At 30.1% G+C, this 14948-nt stretch overlaps 2 protein-coding genes across 10 annotated transcripts in view; both read left to right on the forward strand.

Annotated features, from left to right (window-relative positions):
• LOC148236248 (uncharacterized) overlaps window positions 1-3005 on the forward strand; it is an 82484-nt gene extending 79479 nt beyond the window's left edge. For 8 of the 9 annotated variants that reach the window (XM_088183839.1, XM_088183843.1, XM_088183844.1 and 5 more), the window contains one exon: window positions 295-517. In XM_088183839.1, coding sequence (XP_088039965.1) covers window positions 295-363 — 69 coding nt within the window. In that variant the 3' untranslated portion in view covers window positions 364-517. Of the gene's footprint in view, window positions 1-294 lie in introns of all 9 variants that reach the window. The other variant, XM_088183845.1, reaches the window with a different exon arrangement.
• Window positions 3006-10241: 7236 nt separating this feature from the next.
• by (focal adhesion protein tensin) overlaps window positions 10242-14948 on the forward strand; it is a 209996-nt gene continuing 205289 nt past the window's right edge. Inside the window, exon 1 of the mRNA XM_088184383.1 lies at window positions 10242-10296. The gene's annotated coding sequence lies outside the window, so the exon portion shown is untranslated. The remainder of the gene's footprint in view (window positions 10297-14948) is intronic.

Raw genomic sequence — 14948 nt, forward strand, 5'->3', positions numbered from 1 at the left:
CTTGCTGTGACTAACGAGTGGATATTTATCATAGTTATATAAGCATCTGCATCTGAAAATATAAAAAATGCAAGTCTTGCATGTGTGCGTGTATATAACTTGGGATAAAATCACGTTTTGCACTTGTTGCACATTTTACTAATAATGAATGTTTTCACATGGTTCTTATCATTATGATGGGTACAGTAAGAAAATTACTGTTTTTTCATTGCTTACGTTTTAATTTAATTTTGTTCGCTTTCTTTGCGAATGCTTATTTCTATGATACAACTAATGTTTTATTATCTTTTGCAGAGTACTATGGAGGAGGTCAGGGGCGGTGATCATAAATCATCATTGTTGCAGAAACTTTTATCTGAGTGATTGATTTCTGTTACAAGCCCTCGTTCGGCTCCCCAGTCATCGAAAGCCTCATGTGATATTGTGGGATAGCAGTGTATTTGTACATATAAAATATGACCAGATTAGTGTTTTATATAAGCATTATAAATATACTTTTACGCGTTACGTATAACATGATGATGGATGTACGATTGTTTGTGTATATATTTATATAAATGGAAGCGCGTGTGCTACGTATGTTACATACAAATCATAAAGACGTACGTGTATATTATATATATATGTATATATATGTATTTACATGCGTTCTTACATATATATATATTTATGTATTACAGTTGTTATATAAATGTAAATATGTGATTATAAGATATTATTAATAGAGAACTATGAAAAGTGTATAAAATATGATTCCTTATAACTTATATATATATATATATATATATTTTTCTGCGGAATGTGCGGAAAATTATCGCTGTGCTATATAAAAATGTTTAAATAAGGAATCACAGTTGCAAGACGTGACTTGTTGATTGTGATGCATTTATAATTAATGCAAATAAAAGCTCTAGCTTGTAAGGTTATTACGTTCTACACAGTACCTCAGTGGCTGTAATATTACTTAAATAAGCATGTATATACACACTATTTTATTATTCACAACAAACAGCCAAAGTCAGTTTGCACCCCTAACGGCGGCAATAAAATGATCAAGTACATTTTACACGAGTAATAATGTTATACAGTGATTATTAACATACAAAGTCAGGCCCCAGAGACCTCTATTTATTTATATCTCTTATAATATATTTATTGCCCTTAAAATGTATATTTATGATAAAGAATCGATAAGTTATTCATTTTCTCTGAAAGTTAGTTGCTCTAATTTTTTTCGTTTCGGAAAATTATCCCTTTAACAATGTATACGATTTACTCTATAATATGTGTTTTTCATGCACGCCGATTCCCTCTCCCTCGTATATAATTAGAGTGTTTGTCGAGAATACGACCATCGTTAGCGTACATACATAGAAAAGTGATTGCAAACGATGCGCGAATGAATAATGCGTATTATGCTTTGTGTATGTTTTAAGTTTGACTGTGAATTTATTATGTGTGAACGTTACCGACAAATTCTATGAAAGCTGTGGGTAGTTAAGGGCTGGAAAGCGCATGCGTGGCTTACCGGCATCGATTAAAAATGGTGCTGCGGGCAGCTTAAATTGAATAACAATTGCATTTTTGTACTATTCGCGAAAGTTTTGTAATCACTGTTGATTGAAAATGCAATTTTAGTTCTGAAAACCAATCTTAATCAAATTTTATATAACAGTTGTTAATGGGTTTTTTGTTACGGTCTGTTTGAAAAATATCAAATTATAAAAAAAGATCATTTCTACTTTAAAGCTGTAGTTAATGTTATCATAAATCTGACATACAAGAATCTCTAACTCATATTATTTACATAACAATAAAAAAGATATGTTGTTCGTTGTATTAATGTTTTTATTGCAGATCGCATACAAAATGTCAGTTATATTGAAACGTCTTGTAATAGTGATGTGTAAGAATGTTTATATAAAAGTGCTATTTTTTTATGTTATTGTGAATATATTTTTTGATAAGAAAAATCTGAGATATAATTGTTAAATGTTTTCGTGAGCGATTGCTGTAATATTTAATGTAAAAAGTCTAAAAATTGTTATTGTTGACCCTTTGAAAATATATATATATATATACCTCGGTTTAATTGTGCAGATATATTTATACACGGCGTTGACATTTTCAATCAACAGTTTTTTCATCGATTATGATTAGTTATTCCGAGCTAGCCTTTTGATTATTTTGTTTTTAAGCTAACGTTGTTACTTGATCTACCTATTTGGTTTTGTGATAAAATTTCCAATTTTGTACGTATTATATGTGTATGTGTGTATTATTTCTATGCTATCTATGCTATTGGACTTAAAGGAGATGGCCTTGGAGTAAAAATGCAGTTTCAGTCTACGATATGAAACGGAAAAGAAATAAATTTTTTAATCTTTTTTTACAACCATGTTTTTTTTTAATATTGCTTTTTCTTTACTTCTATTCAATATTATTTTCTTGTATGGTTTATCTCTCGATAACGTAAAGATCGTAAAAAATAATTGACTGGGATTTATTTCTTATTGAATACACAGCATGGGCGATAATTCACTTCACACAATTTGTTTTGCCTTGCATTCGCTGTTAAATTTGTAACTTATGAATCAGATTGAAGTTTACAAATAGCTACCATGTGACGATGTAAGGGATATATTATTTATTAATTAGAGAATTGATAGAGTTAGCGTATAATGAGAAAGTATCAAAGACTGTCGACATTTGTGACATTCCATACTTCATTTTTATAATATTAATTTCATTCATCACAAATCAAGATTTTTTATGAGATAGCATTAATATGTAAACTTAAGACGATGTACACTTGTTGCTGTGTATTTAATACTGTTAAGTATTTATTTTTCTAAAGTCTTGTTAATTATTCGATTTATAAAAGAGTAAAAAAATAATTAAAAAAAAAGGATTTTCGTTGTTTATAGTTTTTTACCAAATATATACTTTGAACAAAAATTGTTTTTACCACGATATTTTTAAAATAAAAAATCATTAAACCAAAACATATTAAAACATTGTTGTTATTTTTCATTGGATTTATCTTATATAAGTTATTTATTACTATTTTTTCTCGGGGATGTTTCTTCGATTAACAATTGTCATCTCTTTTTCTCAAATAGCAAGGTAATAAGGAAAGAGTGATATGTGGATATAAATATATATTTATATTGAGATTTATATAAATTAAGGAATGAACATTTTTGCTCTTATGTGTGCATATGCAAGAGTATGAGTGTTAAGAAATATTAACCGCGGAATGAATATATGCTCAATAACATACATAACATACAATCTCGCTTAATTTTATTTTTTTATAAAAAAATCTATTTTTTAATAGTCACTAATGAACGTAAGCGAGAAATTGCATTTAGTATGAACCCCAAAATTATTATAGCCAGTGGTCATGCTGTGTAGGAGATCATGTTTTTTTTTAATAACCGTAATAGCTTGTGATAGTTATATATCTCGCATATGAGATGGAAATGTGAATGTTTAATCGTTAAAAATATATTTTTTTAAATCACTCGTGTCCACAAATTGCTTTAATATTTTTAACGATTTACATTATATAATGAAGTTATAAATTTCATCGCATATTTATATATTGTAGAGATGAATTTTCATTTATGGATAACTATTTTCATTGCACTTATATTTTAAAATGGATATTTTTTTAAATATATAAAAAAATGTATGTTATTGTGTATTAACGGACGTTCCATGACAAATTTACACTATATCTATATGATTATGTATGAATGTTATGAAACAAAAAAAAACATTTTGTATCAATTAATATGTATTTTTTAACATTTTTATATGTATATGAAAAAGTAAGAAAAAACACATTAGACATAATATTTTTTTTAAAAAGAATAACTTTATTTTATTATTTTATAAATCTACTCGATGCTTTCTTAAGCTTTTCGTAATTTGCTCAAAATTTTGCCTATTTTATAGAAAGTAAAATATTTTACGATTCACAGTGGAATTTTTAAGGAAAAGATGATATATATATATATACATAATTAATTGATATGATTTGATATTTTACACGGCATCTATGTATCTGTATACATACATATACTGATAACACGCACATAATAAAAAATGTCGAAATTTTTAGTTAAATATCTTGTTTTATATATAAATTAAATATATAAATATATAAATTGTAATATTTTGTAAATAGTATGAAGTATGTTTATTTACTAAGAGTGTACAACCAAAGTTGTTAACGAGATAACGAGATGGTTGATTAAATATTATTATCGATAATAGGTTGTTTGAGAAGAAAAATGTTAATATTCCTTTTTATACAAATTAATATGTTGGTAGTAGTGAAAGAAATATGATGGTCAGAGATGAGATAGCGACTCATCGAAATTTTCTATTTTTACAATTCAATTGCCTTTCAAAACGACCGCCCTGATATTAAAAAAAAAATGATAACGAAAAAGAAACATAGTTTTTATTTTTGGTAAAGAGAGTAAATAAATATATAACAATACCTTTTTTAACATGACTACGCGTAGACATTAGTACAAGTAACCGATATAATAGCACTACAAAAATGGGTGACGCTCCCGCTTGATCTCAGTCTGAAGCGGCTACGACGGTCCAATAAAAGACAGAAACGAAAAGTACGATATACATTATTATATAAATGATAAATATATATTTAAAATGAAAAAAATAAAATAAAACATTATGGGACCTCAACACGTTGTTTACGATTCTCGCTACCAACATGTGAATTGATAAATCTAGGAGCCTCAGATGAAATTGGCGACGGAAGTGCCATGGCAGTGTTTGGCCACCGCGTCTCTATGTTCCTAGTAGATTGTTTAATGTATTGAATATATAAAGTGCATATTTTATGTAAGATTCTGTCAATTATATAAACAAACAGATCGCCCATCCACAAATGACAAATTAAAATTATCTGATTGACAGGCTTAATTACTACACAATAAACAAAGTAATTTAACTACAATAGTATTTTTTGTACATTATTGGAGTTTTAAAATATATAAATATATATATATTATATTACAGTTTTATGTTATTTTATATTAAAACCAAATACCACATATAATGCAGAACTTCGTTATCGACGTGAATAAGAAAATAAATATTCATAATGACAAAAAGTATTTATAAGTTATTAACCATTTGGATATAAGGCATAGTAATGACTTACTGTCATTGCTAAATTACTTGATATCGTTGTGTCTAATCTGATGATAAAATCTTCATTCTTTCCAAATTATGCAAGTTATACACGAAATAGTTCATATTATAAACTAGATGTTATAAATAATAATATATTGCAGAAAATAATTATTCACTTTAAAAAATAAATAAGAAAGCGTCCAAAAATCGCTTAGTAACATGAACAAAATTGCTTCGTCTGGAGTCATGGATCGATACAAAATATCGTTCATGTTATTCTGCAGTTATACGGAAGGTGGGCGTCATGCTGATTCTAGAATTAAAAGAATGCATACCTATGTCTGCCAGCACTGAAGTAGCTTCTGTTATAATTTGTGTATCTTGGATTTAAAATATAGTATTTTCTTGGTGTAAAGCAGTCTAAAAAAAACTGTGGATCATCTTACCTGAACAAGAGGACAAAAAGATCGGTGCCAAATACAAAGGATATGGTCAATGCGTATCTGCCGAACAGATACTAAATGCAGCATTTCTAGATTCACTTTCGCAGTTATAGTCTAACAATATCTTTATTAGACAGTAATGAGAGTGGTTTCATCCCGATCCATTGAGATTGACCAGACGATCAAGAACTGGAATCGATGTTGGAATCGATGTTGGACTTCCCTTCAATTTTTAAGAGAAATTATTAGGAAGAACACTGCCGAACTGAATCAAACTGGTTTGTTCAGAGACTTTCTTCAAACACCGAAGAAATTTAATTTAGAACTACAATTTCGTTTCCAGCTTGGGATAAACAAGAGTACACCAAATCAATCGAGACGAATCTTATAAAAGTTCGAGATAGCAGCTGCTTCTACTTTGATCGATAGACCAGGACCAGCTAAACAGTCACAAGAATTCAACCTGATCTTAAAGATTTCATACTATGGCGAGAAAAGATATCTATTAATTTTTGCACAAATTTTGCAGATAGTCTCAAAACTATTGTGAATTAAATACAATTTATACGTAATAAAAACTTTGTATTTGTAAAAAAACGTATGCATTGTCAGGTTCTGCAGTCTAATGGAATTTCATCAGAGATTAAACCTGTGTTCATTACCAAAAAACCAAGAGAGAGCAATGTAAAGCACAGGTGTCAATGCTTAGTTCCAGTCTTTAACAATGATCCAATATTTATACTGTTTTGAACATCGCTGAACTCAATCTTTCTTTCTGTGATTTCACATCATTGTCTATACGTCCCCTGAAGAGGTGCTCAAGTGATCGAGCAGTATCCAAAGATTTTTTCTAGATGTATCTGTGCACTTTCTAAGAGCTGGAAAACTTGTATTGAACTTGAGACTATGTATAAAAATGTCCTGTAATATTTCGTTCAATAAATTAAAAGATAAGAAATATTCAATGTTTTCATTTGAGTTACCATGTTATACTTTTTATGAGATCGTTACCTACATGTGTTTTATTTCTCACTATTATTAATTTAATAAATATGTGGACCAATAAATACTGAATGATGATAAAATGCGAATCTTTTTTAAGTGAGAAGCAGTTTTAATCAATGAAACGTACAAAGACTTCTCTATATCATTTTTTGCATGTACTGGATTCTATCTGTCTTGTGCATGGCATATCATTCAGAACCCTGAGTTCTACCCCTGAATGAGGTCGCCCTGACAACACTCAGTTCGATCTCAATGATCTGCGTGCTATATGCGTCATTACACATTGAAATAAACAGATCCGTATGTAACACATTTAGTTAGTCAATAGTGAAATAGTAATTACTATGTTATTGGTTTCAAACTTGGCTAAATATATTCATAAATATTGATAAAATTAATACTTTTTGAATTTATTTGTTCATAAAAAAATATTTTTCTTTTGATTAATATAATAGTTGTTGATCAAGGACACCAATGAAAAAGCAAGAGCTGTGGAAGAATTAGATAAGGTATGAATTTATTTACATTAAATCTTATAAAAATATGATAAAATGTCCTTCAGATAATTCTCCTTAGCTATATCTAATAATATATGATATTTTACAAATAAAACAGTGGTCACCGTACTCAATTGCATATTACCCCAAAATATATTTGTGTACAACAATTTTACTCCATAAAACAGTGAAGGAAATTAATGTGAAACAAGTAATACATACTTTAAAAACATTTCACAATATAGATAAATACAATGGTATATAAATATGTATAATCACAAACGCAGAAATTTGTATGTTTTTAAATTCATTGACTGTTGACTGTATTTTAAATATCCAAATACAATTAATTATCAAATTAAGAATATTTCAATCATATATGTAGTTAAATTTATCTAAAACAAAACGTCGAGGTAAAATTGATCAACTATTGTTAATAATAACTAAAACTTTGAGAATATAAATATATACTTAAATAAAGAAAAAATAAGTATATGAAATGAGGGAAAGGAAATAGATAACAGTTACAAAAATCTCATTAGGGAACTGCAGAATTTTATTAAAAACTGTTCTACTATATTTACACAAAAATCGAAGTTTTTGACGATCGAGCAATTTGGATACTGTTTTTAGGCTTAGATTGAGTTCAAGTTCATGAGAGAGAAAAATATTTTTTCGAATAGATGAATGTTGCAATTATAAACCATAGTAGTATTTTTATCACTTCCTCGCCTGCGATTTAAAAACCCTTTAAATGCAATACATGCTATATTTTTGAAGTAAAGTTCAAAATATGGCTATGCAGATCCTTCTGCCTTTATTTCTTCTTTTTCCATCTATATGTTCATTGCGCTTTCATTATTCTCATTTTTAAGCCATTAGACCTTGCCCAAATTCCTACCATTAAATAAAATAAACACTAACGATGATTTAGTAGCTTTGGAAAATATCGTTTAAGCCGGAGAACGCAAATATGCGTCACATAGTTTTTTCTTACATGCTGAGAAACGTATATATTTGCCATTGCAAATATGATTGTTTTTGACTTAACTTCTAGAATATAATATTAAAAGCCTGTTGAGGTTTATCTTTATATTTAATTTTTTTATTTCTCTAAAACTATGTTTGGCGGACGGATTGTGACGGGTGGCAATTACACACAGATTGAGCCACTACAGTAGTATTTTATTGAGAATTTATAATAGTTAACAAATTATATGCGAATAAATCAGGGCTGTGGAGTCGTTAAAAAAAAACACGACTCCAACTCCGACTCCGATTCCGATATTTACCAACAACACGACTCCACTCCGACTCTAACTCCGACTCCGACTCCGACTCAAAAAGGTTTAATTTTATCAGGTATTTTTGGTGTTCTTCTACACGTTTAATATTCATTCATTATTACGCAATTAAAATTTAATAATTAAAAAAAATGTATTTTATAGAAAAAAATGGTCGGAGTCGCTTATTTTTCACGACTCCGACTCCGACTCCAACTCCGGCCAAAACACCACGACTCCACAACTCCAACTCCGACTCCACAGCCCTGGAATAAATAGTGGACGAGGCATCACCGGCCGTCGTCTTTCTTTTTGAATAAAAACTTACGTTTCTGGAATTGTATTTACTAGTTTTTATAAATAAGGTAAAGTCAAATTAAATATATTAAAAATATATGTAAAATATTCCTCTTTCTGCACTGCAAATTACATTCATACTGTTAAAAATGACAGAATTAATTAAACTTAATTTTATTTAATAGCACTTTATGAATTAAATTTCCTGCTACGACAAAATTCATCCACTTCATTAGTTTTTTTTACTTAGTAGTTGACGTTTCCGAGTCTGAAAGAGGAATTGATAAATGTACTGTACTTGATATTATAAGTAGCCTTACCTTACGATAAAACATATGTATAATACATTAAAGTCAGATCTGGGATATAGGCTCGACTTTTCGGAAAGAGGAATATTCAACCGACGATGAAGATGGAACGTAGAGGTATGTTAGTTGGCGTAGTATATTACTTTAAAATTTCGAGAGGCGCGGCGGAGGTGGCGCTCCTCAATGAGCTCCTAGCGAAGAACCTCAAATTCTTTTCTGAAGTTTTCGACTAAGATAGTCTCACTTACTTGATCAAAATCCATATTTACGGGGTCCAGCGAAGTGAGTACCAGATCCTCATGGGTGCTGTGTAGCACATTGATGTTTAGGACTAACACTACGCGTGACTAAGCACTGAATATCTGTTTTACCATTTATATTCTTAACTACACCAATCCACAATTTTTTTACAAGAAATTTTATTTTAACATAAAAGGGCAATATTATTTTGTTGCACTGTAATGCTTAAATTTCACTTATAACTGTATTATGATGCTATTTTTATCAAAAAGTTTTGAACATATGTATCTATTAGTACATATTTTTGTAATATTTATGTATCTAGAATTGATAGATCTTGTCGAATGAGAATAATCAATTACTTAAGATAACACTATGTAGAAACCAAGTTCTATCAGACATGGAAGTCGTGGAAGCTTTAGCGCACCTTTAGGTGGGTAAGATATTAGTTATAGTCTGAATAACTTAGCTCCAGCTTTCTTTATGCGACATACATATTAGAAATCAATATACTTAAAGAAAATTACTAAATATTTAAGTTGAGGATTTGCAATACAAAAGTTAAACAATAGATTAACACAATGTCACACATATTATATTATCCAGCAATGCTGCAAAATTGTTGTTTTTTTCAAGAAAAATAAAACACTTTTTGCACGTGATGAATAACTAAACCACTGCAGAACGTAACCAAACATTTCAATATATTCCACACGGATACCCGTACAATTCGCCAAAATTCCAGTGGCGCCTTGCGATATCGCCAAACGAAACCTTTTTCCCAACTAAGCGTTTCATTATTTATTTATTTTTTATTTGTCTGCTCTTCGTCGATTGGATTTAGATTTGTTATTGCTGTGACTGCGTAGATGGTGTGCAAAGATATAGATATTTTTTCACGAAAACACATACTATGTATTATGGTTGGTTGTGTTGCGCACTCCCACCGCCACGCCCTCCCTGGGCCCCTTACCCATCTCCGGATGGCCCAGTTCGCCTCTGGACACCGTGGAAGATGAGCTCGTAAACGGCGGCAAATTTGCAAGTGAGTTGTTACTCTTAATTCACACTTGATTGGTTCCGAAGCGATGGTTCTGGAACTGACAAGATATTATATATTAAAAATGTAATTGTATATTATATTTGTTATTATTTACATCGACTATATAGCATCTCAAGATGTTATTATACATCTTACGATAACTTTTTACTTACAATAATCATAATATTTATATTTAAAATGAGCAATGTTTTCATGTTTATTAAATTGAGAAATCTGCTTTTAAGAATTTACATCTACTAGATTTTTTATTTTCTTCATATTGTATTATATTATTAATTAAAAAAAAGTGTGGAAAATCAGTTGAACTTGCAAAAAATACATCGATCAGGTTAGTACGATGTTTTTACTAAAATTATTAGTTTTTCTCAAATACGTTAGGGGAGGGAAAATTAAATACAACTAATGAATCATCAATACAAGTATTGTAAAAAATGAGATCGGAATTATATAAATTAGTTTTCAATTTTTTTTATATAATTCCGATTTTTTATTAAGCTTCTTACTGAATCTTCTATGTTATTGACTTGAAACACTTTTTGCTGTGTTAAAAAATAATATTGTTTGAGTGTTCTTGTTTGTTTAGAAAGACGAACAGCATTGATTATTATAGTATATTCCAACGATTATTATTGTATAGTCAATATATTATATTATATTAGAATTGAATACTATAGTATAGTCAAACGACAAATATAAAGAAAATTATGTAAGTTGATTAAAAATAAAAAGGGACATTATCACACATTTCTCTTTCCTGTAATTAGCGAAAGCTGTTATGGGAAATCTCTAAAAGTAGTCGCTATTGAACAAATGTTTTTGTGTTCCTTTTAAATTTATATATCTAAATACCTACTATAGTATTTGATGATGTATATATCCTTCGTAGTGCTATAAAAGTGATAAATGCCCCTAGACGTCACGGACGCACCGAATTAAGTAGAAAAAGCTCCAATTTTTTCCCGGATTTCCCCCGGCCGAGAGCGCTTCTCAAAGTTTACGCACACATATCTAACTTATCTGTTTGTTGGTGGTTTTGACAAAATTTACTGGTTATTAAATTATTGATTATTTACTTATAATACATAATGTTCAGTCCTTGTATACAGTTAAAAATGTCCTACAGGACCTAAAATATTTTCCTTTCAATACTTAATCAGCTACGCACTAAATCGGAATAAACATTTTTTTCTTTGCTTTCAGAAGCTGAAGTAGCTAGAAGATACCAAAACATAATATATAACTTTACAGAGTTAAGGTTTCATTAATGAGTTTTTTGTGTATCAAGTACTGAATCGATTCTACTAGTTTAGTCTATGAAATCTTAAGCAGCTTTTGAGCCAGAAGAAATATGAGTATCACAACTATTTGGGTATATCTGCTACTTTATTTTAAAAACAATAATACACTAATTAAGCTGCGCAACAATAAATTAAAAAATCTATAAATTGTTTTTTTTATGAGTGCAACAAAGTGCATATAGTGAATTTTTGATATTTTATATAGTAATTACTGTTGTACCAAAGAATCTCATATTTTAACATAGTCAAAAATGTAGTTGCGCAGTGCGAAATTTTTCGATATTTTAGCCATAAAATGCCATTTTTTATTTTGCAGTGCAGGCAAATGGTGCATTTAAGGGCGTAGCCAAAATTTATTGAACAGTACTATTGATTTATTACAATTATTCTCATAACTGTTTTTTAAATAATTCACAACCAGTTTCCGAAAATCATAGAAAAAAATTAAATATATTCATCATTTGATAGCAGGTATTCTAAGGTATACTATTTTTACTTTAATGATTGTTACATACATACATTACATATTTATATGCAATTAAGAACGAGGAGAGGGGGGCGAAAGTTGTCCAGTCAGTATTCGTTTTCTTATAATTTAAATTTTATTAAAATTCATAGTATTTCATTAACTGACATTAATTTTTCTATCCAAATTCAAAAGGGAGCCAATTCCCCTACCTACCCCCCTCAAATGTCTCTGTTTAAAATCCACATCAAAAGCATTTAAAACGTGCCATAACGCAAAAGTTGGCCAGTTAGTGCTCGTTTTTTTAATATTTCGATTTCATTAAGATTCTTAATATTTCATTAAATGACATTTTCTGGTCAAATTCAATGGGGGGGGGGGAAATTCCTCCATCTGCATCTCCCAAATGACGTCCCTGTATTCAAAATTTCAGAAGAGGTATATAACACCACATTTATCGATATTAATGGATGCCGTGACTACAGTTGAAGTAGAACAATACCGACTTCATTTGCAATCGAAATTGGAATAATAGGCATCTGTAATATATAATGTTTTTAATCTTGATTTATTCACATCTAGCCATCTAAACACGTACTCGCATTTCATCATCTGAATACATATATGTACATGTGCTTCTAAATACTCGTTACGTCGGTCTTGCTATTACAAGAGTTTGTTTACATTTTTAAAGTCTGTAGCAATCTCTAATTCTGGGTGATTTATTACCGTGCTTCTATTAAATACGGTTTCTCTCTGAAGTTGATTTATAAAGCATTTTTATTGAAGTGACGATTTCAAATGTGGAATTATAAAGTCCCTTCCAAATCACGATACCCAACAATAGACCACAATAATATTCCAGTGGTATAAGTCATTGACTACCCAAAGACACTTTGCTACCGTTATCCCAAAGTGATGAGGGCAGTAATTAAATACATGGACTTACACATGGTCTCAAAGCTTAAATTTCATAAACTGATCTAAATAGTGATGGATTCCAATATTAATATAACGGTATATCCTTTTCTTTGATGAGACTATTTTACACGTTGATATGCATGGTTGTTGTATTGTGATAATTGTGTCATGTTGCGTTGTAATAAGTCTTCGTTGGATAAACTTTACTTTACACAATACTTTCAGAACTTTCTGAAAGAACATTTGTATATATTTTTATTATTAGTTTGTACCTGAATCTAGCATTGATTATTAAATGTTAGATTTAGATACAAAATATAGAGCATCAACAACAACACCGCAGTTATGTAACGGTATATTGTCTTTTTTCGATTTTGGTGCCAATCTTTGAGGATATTTGAATCCTGTGACACATTCATTGTCATCATTATCTATCCTTTGAGACACAAAGTTGCAATTTTCCCCTTTATTTAGTTTAATATAGCACCGGGGGTAAATAATAGCTCTTATTTGTTTCCGTCAACGTTTGATTATTTATCAGGAGCACCTGAAGGGACCTCAGCGGTGTCGTTAACCCTTATGACACCTGTACCCGTAGTGTATCCGCAACGTAACGTATCGCCGATGGGATTTACGAACACCCGATAAATCGTGAAAGAGTGTTCCGCCGCGGAAATTGGAACATTTCCCTCCCTTTCCGCCCCCAGTTAATGCTAGTTTTGTGTACAATAAAAGTCTTCACCGTGCACACAATAAGGGCTGTACAAAAAAAATGTTCTGTGAATTGTGGATGAGCTGCGAAAAATTCCCCAGCCGGACGAAACTCTTGTGAAGGTAATTTTTTCGGGATTCTTATTTTGAGCTTCCCTCGCTGCGTCGGTAATAAGTTGAGCGAAAATTGTGGCACGAATAATAGATTAAACACGGTAAAGCATTTCCAAGGCTGGCTCTCCTTGAATATTTTGTTGTTTTTTTAGGAGATTGCTTTTTTGAAAAACATATATGAAAAATGAATACTTAAAAGCATTTAGGCATATAGGTAGGATTTGTGCATAATAAAAATAAATGACGCCTTCCATAAAAACATGTTCGCGGTATTTTTTTTACATGTTCGCGTTTTTCTAAGATGATTGACGAAATTTAATTTTGCGGCATTTTGGGCTAAGTATTAGGCGCGCTTATTTTGATTTAAGAAAATTATTTTACATTATAATTTTTATTGTGCAACAATTTGAGTCATGCTCATGTAAAGTTGTACGGTTATGGTAATGTATACATAGTCTCTTTTATCCGTTAGCTGGCGGCTCCACTTGGTTTTAGTTCGATTTGATGTTGTTGTCGGGAGCAGATCTCAAGCGGAAGTTGTTGATTTAAGCGCTGTGTATCTGTTTTTATACACATGACAAGTCCGTAGGAGGTTTAGTGCTCCCCTACTTTTTGTTGCCGCGACAAGTGGGGCGGCAATCTCGAGTTCCACGTGCTGTCCTTTGTGAAGGCAATGATGTTTTTAATGCGTATGTGAATTTATTTCTCACGCTCAATGCGTAAATTTTAATAAAAGCTTTTAAAGTCACTCTGCTTTGTATTTGTCGATGTAAACTTATGGATTTGAAAGTGGTCGTTGCGGACTTCACATTATGATTCTTATATTGATCTCTCTAAAAAATTATATATTAAGGAAGAAAATAAAAAAAATCAATCAGCGAGTTTAACATTTTTTTTGATGCAGGATTTAATGCCTTGGTCTTAAAGTTTTAAGACATACTATTTGTATATCAACGAATGCGCTATTACGACATAGATATTCTATCAAATAAAATAATAATAGTCAGTAATAGTATGATAAATAAATTTAATTCATATTAAACGTCTGTCTATATATATTATCATTTTTTTCCAAATTTGTTCTGTATTATTTATAATAAAAACAGGTTATATTTATCCCGAAA

Source organism: Plectrocnemia conspersa, unplaced genomic scaffold (genome assembly GCF_051122295.1).
Source record: "Plectrocnemia conspersa isolate PC_06_02 unplaced genomic scaffold, ASM5112229v1 ptg000004l, whole genome shotgun sequence".
NCBI lineage: Eukaryota > Metazoa > Arthropoda > Insecta > Trichoptera > Polycentropodidae > Plectrocnemia > Plectrocnemia conspersa.